The sequence below is a fragment of the Thalia democratica genome, chromosome 8 (genome assembly GCF_965202585.1).
Source record: "Thalia democratica chromosome 8, ktThaDemo2.hap1.1, whole genome shotgun sequence".
Classification (NCBI taxonomy): Eukaryota; Metazoa; Chordata; class Thaliacea; order Salpida; family Salpidae; genus Thalia; species Thalia democratica.
The window spans coordinates 51446249-51461135 of NC_139172.1; the positions used below are offsets into that span (position 1 = coordinate 51446249).

General features: G+C 24.3%; 1 protein-coding gene across 1 annotated transcript; it reads left to right on the forward strand.

Moving 5' to 3' along the window:
- The first annotated feature begins 220 nt into the window (after positions 1-220).
- LOC145842451 (uncharacterized) lies at positions 221-14448 on the forward strand. Its single transcript, XM_082949903.1, has 15 exons — positions 221-249; positions 473-535; positions 1440-1505; positions 1705-2071; positions 2282-2343; positions 6469-6603; positions 8105-8196; positions 8270-8373; positions 8609-8843; positions 9091-9298; positions 11013-11204; positions 11601-11728; positions 11929-12117; positions 13666-13846; positions 14243-14448. The coding sequence occupies exons 2-15, from the start codon at positions 479-481 to the stop codon at positions 14351-14353; spliced, it is 2127 nt and encodes a 708-aa protein (XP_082806029.1). The 5' UTR covers positions 221-249; positions 473-478; the 3' UTR covers positions 14354-14448.
- The last annotated feature ends 439 nt before the right edge of the window (positions 14449-14887 follow it).

Consider the following 14887-nt stretch of genomic DNA (forward strand, 5'->3'; position numbering starts at 1 on the left):
ATGATTTTTTATTATCTGAACTGCTTTGTTTAGATTGAAAAGCGAATATGAAAAACTTGTAGCAGATAAAACTGAAGTTGAAAAGCAATATGTTATGGTAATAAAATTTGAGATTTCTGTGTGTTTTTTTTTTTAGAAAGTCAAAAGTAAATTTTACATAACTTTAAATAGTTTAATTTATTTTATAAATAATGGTTTTTGCAGTTTTACGAAATGTCATATGGTCTGAATCTTGAAGTCCATAAAAATGTAAGTTGTTTAAATATTTGTTATTTAAATCATTGTTGAAAATTTTAAACCACATATGCGTATTTACTTTTATTACGTTAACAATTACAAGCTATTGATTTAAATCTTGTGGTTGATAGTTATCTTGTTATGGCAATAATTTTGAGAAAAAATCATGAAATTATAATCGTAAAATAATAAAATCGTCTACAATCTTATCAGAATCAATTTTATTATATAACAGAATGAAATGATCAAAAGAATGATCGGAATAATTCATAGATTTCTACCTTTTCTACCTCCTGAGGTAAGTATTTTGATTTTATTATTTTTCTTTTAAAAACATTTTTTACTTAACTATTAAGTTTGCATATATTAAATATAAGCTATATTCAAACACAGTTTAGAAATAGTTATTTTTTGAAAACTAAAAAAAAATTAAACAGTTGTTAGGTAAAAAATTGTTATGGTAATTTAATGTTTTATTAGTTTATCAAAAACAACAAACTTGTGTCTAGTGCAAAGCCGTAGAATTCAATTAATAAAAAAGACTTTTTTATGTGAATTTCGTATTTAAATACCTATTTAAATAATTTAAGGCTTGTTTGTGATCAATTTAATTGTGATATTTTTAAACACGAACTTGTAACTATTTTTCATATCAATAATGTAAAAGCTGATTTGTGTGAAATGACAATTTTTTTCATAAATTATTGACGTTTATTTTGTGTTTTATTTTGTGAAAGTTTTTAGTATAATACTTAAAAATTTGTTATAAACTAAAAGCTATTTATTTCAGATTGCTAAAATTTTCAAAACATAATGATAAATGTAAGTGTTTACTCACACTCTTTTTTAAGTTTATAGTTTTAATAAACATACTTTATATTTGTTTTAATTGAGTTAAAACAGTAACTTGATCATCTAGAAATTTTTTCACGTTATGTTTATCACAAATATAAAACAACTTCTAAAACATTTTCGTTCATTTTTTCTCAATATAAATTGCAAAAAGTATATATGATAACATCTAAAACTAAAGATATAACTTAATTACAAAAACAATAACTGGTCAACTGAGATACTTTGAATGTACATGTCTTCATCATAAAAATGATAAATTACTTAAAGTTTGTTTAATTTTATGCTGTGAAGTCTATATAACACATATAAAGTACGTATTACATTATGTGAATAACTATTTCTAACAGCAACAACATCATGTTACTATCGCTTTGGAACAAGCTAAAAATTTTGATGTTACTCAGCTATTAGCGGTAAGTTAATTTGTCCGCTTCTATTAATCCATCATTAAACCATTAATTCTAAGTAGTTTCTATTAGTAGTCAAAATTAATAATGATTGAAATTTAAGCAGTTATCGTTTTATAGATCAAAAGATTCAGTATTTTACCTGATATTTCTTGACATTACTTTAAGTTATAAACATAGTAGTTATAAGTATAATAAACTTTAGGGCCAACAAGCAAGTTTACAACATCAACTGCCGGGAGTTCCCCAAATTCCAAAATTTCAACAAAATTTAGCAGGACTTCCTCAGAATTTAGGAATTCCAAACTTAAATTCAGCACAACAGTCGCTTCAACTTGCTTTAGCACAGCATCAGGAGTTACTTCGTAATCCACAACATTTGATAAGCAATTCTGAGTTGCTAGGCAATCCTCAGTTGCTTGGTAACCCTCAGTTGCTTGGTAACCCTCAACAACTACCAAGTAGTCATGTTCGTTCACAGATACAAGCTTTACCTCAACCCAAAATGCCTCATGTACAAACTAATGGTCATCAACCAATAAAGAAAGAAATAACATCAAATCATAAACATGGTCAGTTTTATAGGAAATTAGTTTAAGTTTTTTTTATTATAAAGTACATTTAAATTAGAGTTTTTATATAATTTTTAAAATACTACAATTAAAACTATAGGACAGTTTATATAAATAATTTGTTAAAAAAACTAAACAAAACTTGTTTTTTTTATTTTACTTGTAATGTAAAATTTAAGTACTTTATCCAAGACTTTAATTATTTCTTAGGTCAAAATGGTTCATTTCAGCCAGTACACAACAAACCTGAAAATGTCCAAAATCAAACACAAGTTTGTTATTTATATTTAATTTTTGAGCTTTTAAGCTAAAGGTGGTTTATGTTGTATGTATATATATAAATAAAATAAGGTTAATATTCAATCTTGAACACCTTCTACTAAGCCCACTTGAACTGGCTAAAGATTAGAGACAATCTCATTTGTCTTTTTGAAACATATGTTCCAGCATTTTTAAAATCGTTATTTCAATAAATTATATATATATATATATATATATATATATATATATATGTATATATATAAAGGTTTATTTAAAGATGTAAATCTCAAAGGACTCGAGTTTTGTACCTATGCACTCGTCAGCTTCAAAATAAGTTTAAAACAAAGCACAAAACAAAACACACAAATGAAAGTTAAAAAATTTAGCATAAATAGATTATGACGTAATTTTGGAACTATTGAAAATCATGCAAAACGGCTTGTGCAAAAATTAGTATACCAATCGACATTAAAATTCAAGTAAGTTGAACGTGTGTTAAATGTTAAAGTTACTCTTGTGGTTTACTACGATATTGTTTTGTAGTTTTTACAATTATTACAATTTACTTTCATAGTTAATTATTACCAAATTAAAGTTGAAGCTAAAATAAAAAAAATTGTATAAAACAATTTTCTGCCAAGTAAAAAATGTAAAAATAATTATGTTATTAAAGTTTCTTCGTTTTTTTTTTTATTAGGGTTTAAAAACGTGTTGCCAATTTTCTTTGCAATTTTATGTTTCAACATTCACACACCGCAACTTCTTATTTACAATTTGGAAAGTACATGCTAAATTTGGCATGGTTTAGTGTAAACAAACTCATCTCAACTATTCTCCTTTAGTGTTTTTTATCTAGATAAAAAGTTACAAATCTAATCCATTGCTTAAATGAATAGCGTATTTGTATAAAGAAATATAGAAGTTATTTTGAATACAATCATTTAATCCAGTAAACATGTAATATTTAATTTTATGAAGTATTTAAGCACAAATCAATAAATTATTTCATTTTGTTGCTACTAATTATAAATTCAAAAACTATGCCATTACGTTTATACTTATTGCAAAAAACAAAAAAATATTTTTCTACTATTTAATTTGCAGTTTTGTGTGTAAAATGCTACAGCTTTATAAAGATATATGCTGCAGTACTTAACTTGCCTTTGTAGTAGTTTTTTTATATATAACTTAGCAAAATAAATTACTGTAATTTTTAGAATCAATTTTGTTTTAATTTATAAACCATAAATACAACTTTACTGTCACCAAAAAAATATTCAGTTTAAAATATTAAATTGTTGATAACATATTTAAAGTAACTGTAATAACAATGATAGATATTATAGAAAAATTATTAAAAATAGTTAAACGTTTTACGAACAAACAAAAACGCAAAGTTTTAACTAAAAAAAAATGTTTTTATTTCAACAGTTAGAAAAACCAAAGTAAAACCGTAAAAATTAAATAGTTATTAGATGAAGTACAAAACAGTAAAAATTATACTAAAGCTTTTGAAAGTAAAGTTTAAATATAGATGAATAATATAAGATTTTTTATAATTTGTTTAACAATTTTAAAGTATAATTTGACTCTAGCGTTGTATAAATCAGTCTGAATAAGTTAAAACATTTCTAAAAAAGTTAAGTTTTTTTTTACTGTAGAATTCAACAATTGACCTCATTATTATCTCAACAACTTCAACTCTATTTTAAAAACAGGGGCCGATAATTAATTTGTAACAAAAAAAAGTCACGTATAAAAAAATTAATGAGAAAATTTACGGTAGTATTATTCCAGAGAGTATACTGCGATATTTCTTAGAAATATTATTATTTTTTCCATGATGTCGAATTTTTTTGTGGTTTTGCGTAAGACGATTTAATTTCACTGTCATTATGTGATTTTTACCGATAATATTTTGTTTCTCAAATAAACATTTTAGTATTTTTTTCTATAAACTTTTTCAAATTTTAGAGACGTTACACGAAAAACTTTAAACGGATTTCTTATATCTATTTAATTGTTTCAATTTTTTTCGTAGTTTTTTTTTACAAATGAATGTTAACCAAAAAATATACTTGCTAATGCTTTTTAAACAACATTTATAAAAGAAGCAATAAGCAGTTTATTGTTTTTTTTTTCTGTAACTCCACTATGTAACATAGCTTTAAAAATTAAATTTACATTTAGTTTACAAACTTGTATAGACATAAATAATTAGAAAATATATTCACAAACGTTCAAAGTTTACTTTCAAAAATTAAACATAAGCATTTGGAACTATAAATTTTTATGAGACTTTCTCAGAAATAGCAACAATTTTGTTATTGTGGTTTTGCGTAAAACGGTTTAATGTCTGCTTTCATTTTGCGGTTTTTCTAATAACATCTAGTTTCATCAATTATCTGTTACTCGAAGCACTTTCAAGTGTTTTAAATAACCTTATAAGAAATTTTCATACAATAATTGATAGTATTTTTAATTTTTGAGATCTTTTTTAAAGCATTTTTTTGTTTCAGATTTCCAGAAAGATATTTGGTTGTTAGTACTAAACTTTTTCTATTATTTTAATTAAAAGTTTAGAACAGGCAACAGTTATTTTACTGCTTCAATTTTTTTAACATCACTTACTATGGTACTTTTAAATATTGAAACCAACCAATATTTGTTTATCAAAGTTGCATGTGCAAATTACATTTATTAATCATTTGATATCTCTTATCGTACTATTATACTGTTCATTGTGCAATGCTGGACTCATGCATCAAAACCTGAGCCACTTAAACAGGACGCACAAGAAAGACAAATATTCAGTTAAAATAAAAAAAAAATAAAAAAAATAATTACTCAAAGTTTAATGTATTTATTTTAAGGGAACCAAATTTAGATTTTGAACTGAAGCTTAGGACAAACTTATACCGTAATTCATAATGTCAGAATATTAGCTAAATTACGTTTAAAAAACTATTGCCATTTATACAAAAACTTTATGTACTCACTCAATTTTAAAATTTCTGAAATATTCAATCCTTTTTAAATATATTTTATAACGAATAAAGCTTGCTTAGCTAGTCTTATTGAGTTTTCACCCATATAAGGAAAGCGGAGTCAAAACTTAATAAGACTAGCTAGGCAAGCTTCATTAGCTATGAAATCCACCTTTAATATCGTTTCGCTACGTGTTGTGTACAACACCAACCGCCCGCTTAACGGAATTGTGAAAGATACCACACCTACCCATGATTTGAATTATGTAGTATACATATTTAAATGTCATTGCGGAAATGACAACGTAGGTCAAACATCTCAACGTTTCCACGTCAGGCGAGAGCAGTATGTCACCAAAAAGCTATAAAAAATTATTTTTAATGACGACGTGAAGCCTAAAGGTGAACAGTCATCTATTTTTCAGCACCTCCTCAACAACCCTGTTTGTGTCGAGAACTACCTGGATAGTAGGTTCGAAATTCTATCCCGAGCTAGAAACAGCTACCATCTCTCAGTTTTAAAAGTTAATTATAACTCGCGAGCCATAAGTTTGCAAACAAAGAGATTTTTACAATTCAAAACTTTATAAATAGCTTGTTATTTATAGTGTTGTTGTCGGTTTTGTCGTATTTTTTAATGTGCTTTCTACTTAATTTAGTAACAGGTAAAATGTTTCTACTATTTTAAATGTCTTCTTTTAAATGAACTGATTTAAAGGTTTTGGCAATTTTGTCTTATAAATTACTTCAAATTAGCTTAGTACAACTCAATTCTGATTTAAACTTTTTAAACAGACTTTTATACTTTATGACATAACTATTCTTAGCTAGACTTTTCAAATTCATTGTAGATAACTAAAATGACAGTATAATATTAATAACTTTTAGCAATATTATTCTGAGGATGCCCTAAACGAAATTAATAAATAAACTTTTGTTTTGAAAATTAGTGACTAATGTTTAAGTTTTATAGTCAAATAGAGAAATTTGACTATGTTTAAAAGTTAGATGCATATTATTAGAAGATTCTTACTAAATTTAAAGTTTTAGTCTGAATTTAATAATGGTAGCAGATTATGGTAGATTTTAAGTTCTTTTTAGTATAAAAACTGAAGCAAATAAATATACAGTCTTTATATTTTCTTATAGAATGGAACACTAACAAATGAGAGCAGCAATCAAACACTACTTATAAATACCACAAAACAATTAAATGGAATTCACAGTAGTCATCACCATAATCAAATATCAAATGGCAGGAAAAGAAAACTAAACTCTAATGAAGTATGTTATGTATAGTATTTTAAATTATTAAACCAACGTTATGAACATTTAAGTTACTTTATATATTTAATAAAATAAAGGTTAAAAGCACTCTTAAAAACTTTTTTCACAATTTTTACAAATAATTTTGTACTTACATATTATTTCTGTTTTATTATGTCATGTTTAGTTTACTAGTTTTCTCACTTCAGTTTTTGAAATTTTAGATATATTTCAAACTAAGTTGGTACAAGTGCTTTAGAACTGATATTTTAACTAAAGCAAATAGTATAAAAACAAAAGTATAAAATTTATGATAATGAGGTTCGAGTTGATGCTTCAAAAAGTTTATGTTAAAAAATAAAGTTACTAATTTATATAAATAACTTAACATTGTATCTAATTCAACACAGTAAAAAAAACTTTTTAGTAAAACAATCATAATTTTAATTTTTTTAAGTATTTTCAATTCATATTGAAAAAAAAACGAAAAATAAGTGTGAAAACGTTACTAAAAAGTTTTACACGTACTATTTTCTCCGTGTAATTTTTCTTTCATCATCCTGCCTTCAGTAATTATGACGTCACAACCATATGTTGACATTAAAAAAAACCGCATAAAATCGATCGCGAACAGTTAAACAATTTATTTTTGTTTACGTGTATCAAATTGTCATGTGCACAAGTTGACAATGGGAAAGAAAAAATATTAGATGAAGTTTATAAGTTTCTATGTTTTACTTTAAAATAACCCATTAAAATGACATTTGATATAAGAATAAAACGAGTTTAAAATACATTTTAAAGTTTAAAATTACCTAAAATACTTTATAGTTTTGGTTAGAAAGCTATAAGCATAGTAAAGTAGACTTGTTACAATGTATAATGTTTTTTTTAAAGCTTTTAATTTAAGAATAAAGTTAATTTTGAGTTGCTTAGCCTATTTAAAGACTTTTTTTACTGGTTTATATTTAAAGAGTTAATGATATTTTTTTAATAACTTCACAGTAGGAGAATTCCGAACTTTTATCATATTGCATTTTAGTAAGTACAGCTTTTTTACTATATATTATAAAAATTTCAATGATATTTTATAAATTTGTAATATATTTTTTGGTTAGCTTTATTTTTGTACTAATATAAACGTTTAATATACATTGAGCTATTTAACTAAGTGAAAACATAATCAAAGTTTTAACATCTCATAAATAACTTATGCTTCTAAAACTTTAACTCAATCTGTGCATAAAATAATTTTTCTGTCAATCATTAACTCTAAAAACAAAGTGTATATATACTAGCTTTATATAATAATAAAATACATTTAATTATGTAAAAATAAGCAGTTTTGAAAACTATAAAATTTTGTTTACAAATGAGGTAGAGCAATTTTATTTTACTATTTATAATAAAGCTAAGGAGATCATATTTAAAGAGATTATACATTCGAGAAAAACTAATACGAAGGAGACTAAAAAATGTTTTGTATGTCATTTTATTTTACAGACAAATATTTAAACAGAACCAACACGCAAACGGTCATCATGTGAACAATGGAACTGTAACAACTAGTACTAGTCTGAATAATTCTGTAAACGATGTTAGCACACTTAGGTTAGTTTTAAAAATTGTCAATTTTTTTGGAAAGAGTACATCTTATTTATTGTGGGCAATATGGTCTCAACAGGGTAAAAACTGAACCAGCTAATGAAGGTATCAATAATAACTGTCACTTAAAAGATGACAAAAAGTTTGCAAAACCTCAAATTAATGAATTACAGCTAACTACAGGTTTGAAAAAAAAAAATTATAATAAAAAAAAATGTAAATGAAAATAATGGTTTGAAAATATGTTTACTACAAATAAGAAATTAATCTAATTAATTGCTAACAAACTACTACTGCTAAATTTCTAAAGGATTTTTTTTTTATTTGGTAAGACTTAATATTAAAATGTGACTCGGTTAGTACCTAAAAATTTAAAGTTTTTAAACTGAAAGTTTATCGATTAATTTATTTATTTTAGAAACAGCTAGTACTAGACCAGTTGTTCAAAGACCTCAACCAATTCAAATTAATCAAGGAGAATATTCTCCTAAAACTATAATGAAGTCACAATTACCTACTTCTACTGTAATGATGTCACAAGTTCATCACAGTATGACGTCGTCACAATTACGTAATCCTTACGATTATTCGTCTCCACCTTTGAATAAAAATCTGTCAGAAACTTTAGATTATGATTTGATGCCTAATATGAGGTATGTTGTTTCACAAATTCTTTCACTCAATGCTTTTAATTTTTCTGATGTTTTCGTTTTAACTGTTATATCTTACTTTCAATCTAAATATTAACCTGCTATTCCTATAATGAATAAGCATTACGCACTTTACTGAAATAAATCATGGAAATGTTAAACTAATAAAGAATCTATTGTAATTTAAAATACTTTAAAAAATTATCATTCGATTTTTTTACAACATTAATAATATTTAAATTTTTCACAGATCACAACCTTCTAGTTACCATTATTCATCATTAAACTCTACAACGCCTCAAAGAGTGAGAATTCCATCGAATTATATGAATGGAATGCCTGAAAAAGTAAACAAATTGTGTTCACTGAAGCATGACCAAGTTGTTTGCGCAGTTGCTATTGGTTCAAATGAACAACAGAGACATCTAGTGTACACTGGTGGTAAAGGATGCGTTAAGGTTAGTTGAAAGATTTCTTGTACTTTTTACTGCTGGGTCTTTACTGCCTACTTATCAAACAAATTTAAAGTTGTTCGGTTTATTTTTAAAAAAAGTAGTAACATCAGTTTTCTGAAAAAGTTAGAATCATCAGAGTTTTTATAAACAAGTTGCTTCATTTCTTTTCGCTGTTTTTAAGTTTTAATTAGTCAAATGAATAGTTATAAGCAACTTTAGTATTTTATTAAGTTACTTATTTGTGAAGTAAGTAATAAAGTTCACACAAGTTTAATACCTTTAAAGGTTTTATATTTCGTACAACTTGTAATCTTTAAACTTACATATTCTTGATGTACTACATAAGTTGTTAGTATTTGTTACGATCGTAAACCTTAACACTTTAACAAACCTTTTATTGAATTTAACCGCTTTCTAATATGTGTTTGCATAATGCGTGTACGTAGAAATTTATTTTTAAGCTGAATTTATTTTTATAAAAAATTATTAATATTTAAAAAAAAATCAACCGTATTATGCATGATTAATGATCTACAATAAATAATCTTTATTAGCATTAAATGTTTTGCTTAACCCTAAACACTATACAATCAATGTAGGCAAATAGTAACAGCTAGTGATTTTAAGTTTTATTGTTGATAATAATAAAGCCTTATCTAATCTTAATTAATAATCTTAATTAATCAATTATACTACTTGTATGCCTTTCTACTAAAAATTAGAATTAGTGGTAGATAAATTGCTAGCGGCATGTGTTATTTTGTATGCAGACTTGTGGGTAGATTGCCTTTTTAAATTATTTATTTGACAACAGCTCTGAAAATATTTAACGACTGTGCTCTCATATCAATACCAAAATAAAACTTACAATACCTGTATAATCTCAAACAAAACAATTTATATAATTTATCTGTAATCTTTTAAAACTGTATTTTGTTTTAATTAATTTTAATAAGAAAGTATAATAACTTTGTCTTAATCACTAAAACTTAAATCGTATAATGATGTTAGTATTTACACAATATACTACAATTTAATTATATATTTTCTTACATTGAAAAACTAAAACTTTTGTGTTTAGTTGTTATATTATTATTCAAATGTCGTGTAACTTTAATGTTAACCTATACAAGCAAAAACATTAAGTAATGCTAGTTTAAACTAAACCTTGAATAGTGTTTGTTTAAACTAAATAGAAAAAAATTAAAGGGCTAGTATAAATAATAATTAAAAATAAGCAAATTATGTTTTTGGTTGTCAAATAAATTATTTAATAGCCATGTAATTCGCCTTTCTTTTTAACTAACATTGCTTAAACCTTTTAATCAATTATCATGCTTGTCTCGGTAATTACTGGTTATTATATTTAGTGGTTTATAAAAAACTAAAACATATGTTTTTACCATGAAAGAAAGTAGGCTATATATAAATTGAAATATTTCAACTATACATTTTTACTAAAATAATGATATTGTTTATATTAACTTTATCTGGTATGAATTTCTTCCTCGGATGAGTTATTTTTAATAACTATTTTTGAACATGTATACAAGAAAACTTGAAAACAAAAATTTTATTTTCTTTTAGTTTTCAAACTGAACTCAATTGTTTTAAAAAAAACCATTGACTTAAAATTTTTAAGTCCGGGTCAATTTCTATCAATGAAATACTAAAATCTTATTTATTCAAGTTCATACTTGTCGTTTTTTTCATACAGATCTGGGATATTTCGCAATCTTGGTCAAACAATGAAATATCAAAACCAGTGGAGCATATCAATTGTCTTGATGACGAAAGTTACATAAGAAGTTGCAAAGTTATAAATGAGGGAAAATCCCTTTTAATTGGCGGTGAATCGTCTTTGATATCTGTGTGGGATCTCAATAGTGGGGGAATCCCTAAACTGAGAGTATGTTATTATTTTTGAACAATATATAGTTTAGTAGTGAGGTTTTTTAATCAAAAAAATTTAATATGTATAAAAAGCTTTGTAATAGCGACTAATCCTATATTGTAAGCCATTATAAAAGTTTACCAAAAACCGTTTAAAATAGTAATAAAAAACTTATATATTAAGTAATGCACTATAACTTTCAAGATATTGAAATATAACATTTTCTTAAACTTTTAAATCATTCTTCTAAAGTTTTCAGAAGTTAAAATAAATTTAAAAAAGATACAGTTTAAGAAGTTTAAGTAGCATAATTTGAAGGTCTGTTTTTTATTCAATTTTAAAATGTTATTGTGACTAAATAAAAACAAAGTTATCAAAGTTTAATTCATTTTATTATTTTAAAATTTTCAGGCAAATTTGGAATCACCTTCAGCGGCTTGTTACGCTCTGGCAGTTTCTCAGGATTCTAAAATATGTTTCAGTTGTTGTTCAGATGGTAACATTAATATGTGGGACATCCATAACCAGAAATTAATAAAGTTAGTTATTATTTTAATGTGCTGTAAAGCAAGTATGAAGTCTTATTTTATTACCAAATGGATATTTCATGTGTTATGAAACTTATTTAAACCAAAAACTTATTTTCAGTTAGTTAAACTTATTAAACATTTTTTTATAAGCCTTATAGTTTTATTTCAAAAACTGATTAAACTTATCTAATTAAAAGTATTCCAACCAGGCAATTCATAGGACATTCAGACGGAGCATCCTGTATTGACATTTGTGAAATGAAATTATTCACTGGTGGATTGGACAACACTGTCAGATGTTGGGATATTCGTCAAAACAAACAAACTTCCCTCATCAATTTAAATAGTCAGGTTTTCTCATTGGGGTATTCACCTAAAAGTAACTGGATTGCTGTTGGGTTAATTTGTATTTTTGATTTGTATATTTTAATAATTTATTATGCAGTACCTAACATAAACGTATTTTTATGTTTTTTTTATTACTTATTTTTTTTCATATGCTTACTAATATTTGCAAAACTATTTAATGTAGATAAAAAACTTTTTTTTTTGTGTATTTGTTGGAATGCTTACTTAAGGTTTAATTAACTTTTTAAGAATCTATTAAATTAGTACATTTTAACTTGACTTTTTTCAAATAAAAAGTTTTAATTGTTAATTATAAATTTTAATTACAGAATTTTAAGTAATTTCAATTTATTTATTTTCTATGCTTTTATTAATAACTCTTGAATTACAAACTAGTAACTTAACACTAATAACTTTTTAGAAATAAGTATAATTAGAATTTGTCATTACGTTTTAAATACCTTGTTATTTATATTTTATAGCCTTTAGATATAGCAATTTTTAACATTTTAAATTGGTTTAATGCGAACTGTGACTAAAGTTCTTTTTGAAGATTTAGGGTTTACAGCTAATATAAAAAATCTCTTAATTTTATTCTTTGATTTTTATGATGTATTTTTTTTATTATATTGAAATACATGTTTTTTTTTAATTACATTAATAATAATAGAAAAAAAAATATTGTCATCTCTTTACATTTAACTATGAAATAAACACATATTTATATAACAAAAGTTTTAATATTGTTTAATTTCAGTTTAAATAAAAAGTTAAAAACTGTTTAATTTTGATTAATATAGAATTTGAAAAAAAAAATCATTTTAAGTTTCAATGAAAAAAAGACTTTTGTTAGACTTAAGAAATTACTATTAGTCTTAAACACATTTATTCTAATTTATTTTTGTTTCTAAGCTGCATTGTGACGTAACAACGAAGCTTGTAGATTTTTCGCGCGTAACTTTTATTTACAAATTTTTAAAAATTTTTAAAAACTACAGATGTTGGTGTTCGTAACATCTCTTTATTTAAAGGTTTTTGAAAAAAAACTGTACTAGATTTTGTTTTTTACCAAGTTAAGAGCTAAAATTAATTTTGGTAGTAATTTATCAAAGGCATTTTTAACTACCATTGCAAATTTTGTTTTAAACTTTTTTTATAATAACTTATAACATTTAAGTAGAATATTACATTTTTATACTTATACTTAGTAAAAAGTAAAATCAGAACTAGTGTAGATAGGAAAATATTGTTCTGTGATATAAGAAATACACTTTTTCTTATTGTTAAAATCAATTTAGATTTAGATATAGTTGTATACTACAATGTTATAAATTAGTTCTTAATTGACTTTACAATAAAGTTTACGTAGGTTTGTGTTTAAATTTATTTTTTAAAGTTGTAATGTTGTCTATACATTCTAAACAGCACTCAATTGACATATTGTATTATTTTTTACTTATTGCTTTTTTCGATACATAATGTAAACATTTCATATAAACTACTTTGAACTATTATATTTTTTATACTTGTATCATTTCTAAATTTTAATTACTTATAAGTTTACGAAAATATATATTCATATTAATTATCTTTTATAGTATGGAAAACAGCAATATAGAGGTGTACAATGAAGAAAATAATGAAAAATATCAAATAAAATATCATGAAAATTGCGTACTTTCGCTAAAATATTCACATCGTAATGATTGGTTTATATCAACTGGAAAAGATAATACGATCAATGGTTGGAAAAGTCCTTATGGTGCAAATATTTTCTATGTACGTTTATTTGTTTTTATTGTTCATTTAAAAAAATGTTCAGTTGAGAAACAGTTTTTTATTAAAACCTTGTCATGAACTTTATTAGTAAATATAAGAAGACGGTGATAACGTATATAATATAACCAAGTTTAAGGTTTTTGTTATACAAATGTCATATAGTACAACTAAATTTTTTACTAATAAACTTTCTAGTATACAAGTTTAACAACTAAGTAATTATTTTGTAGTTAAACAGCGAAAATAAACTAAGTAATTAATGAAACAATTAATATAAACAAGTAAATTATATTTAATTTTAATTTATAAATTAATTTATATTCAATTGTCAAAAAATAACTCAATCTTTGTGTACTTTTAACACTATAACCTATTGTAGTTAGTTTTTCATTTCAGCTAAAAGAAAGTTCGTCAGTACTGTGTTGTGATATTTCGAAAGATGATAAATACATAGTAACTGGTTCAGGAGATAAAAAAGCAACTGTTTATAAATGTACTTACAAATGAAAATGATAATATAAAATACCAGACCTGTTTATCTGTGTAACTACAAGTGAGACTAGTGACTATTGCTCTAAACTAAAGATAAACTGCAATTTTGAAAGAGGATCTTTTTAAAACTCAAAATCTGGAAAAACGACAATTACTGAAAACATTTAAGTCATTTGATTTATGTGATTTACTTTATAGGTATATATTTATTTGTAAAGAATGCGGATATCTCTGTTTTGGTTATTTATTAAAAACGGATTTATTTTAACTTCGTTTTGGTTTATTCTTTTACTTAAGAGTTTTTAAATTTCTAGTATTACCATAATTGATTCTAATTTATTTTGATTATATATTGATAACATATTACATTCATTCTAAATTTATTGTAAAATGACTTAATATTTTGACAATAATTTTTAACAAACTTCGTTTAAGTACTTCTATTTGTAGTTTTTGTTCAATTTATTTTGTAATAATTTTTTCTCTAATTTCCTGAATTTTGATTTTGACGCTATTGTTTTAACTTAACCAAATCAGCTTTTCCTACAC

Bases quoted from the DNA above. Each gene is read 5' to 3' on its own strand.
- LOC145842451 (XM_082949903.1), top strand. From the start codon at position 479: ATGATCAAAAGAATGATCGGAATAATTCATAGATTTCTACCTTTTCTA. The intron at 11,729-11,928 runs GTTAGTTATTAT...TATTCCAACCAG, and splicing joins CATAACCAGAAATTAATAAA to GCAATTCATAGGACATTCAG. The intron at 12,118-13,665 runs GTTAATTTGTAT...TATCTTTTATAG, and splicing joins AGTAACTGGATTGCTGTTGG to TATGGAAAACAGCAATATAG.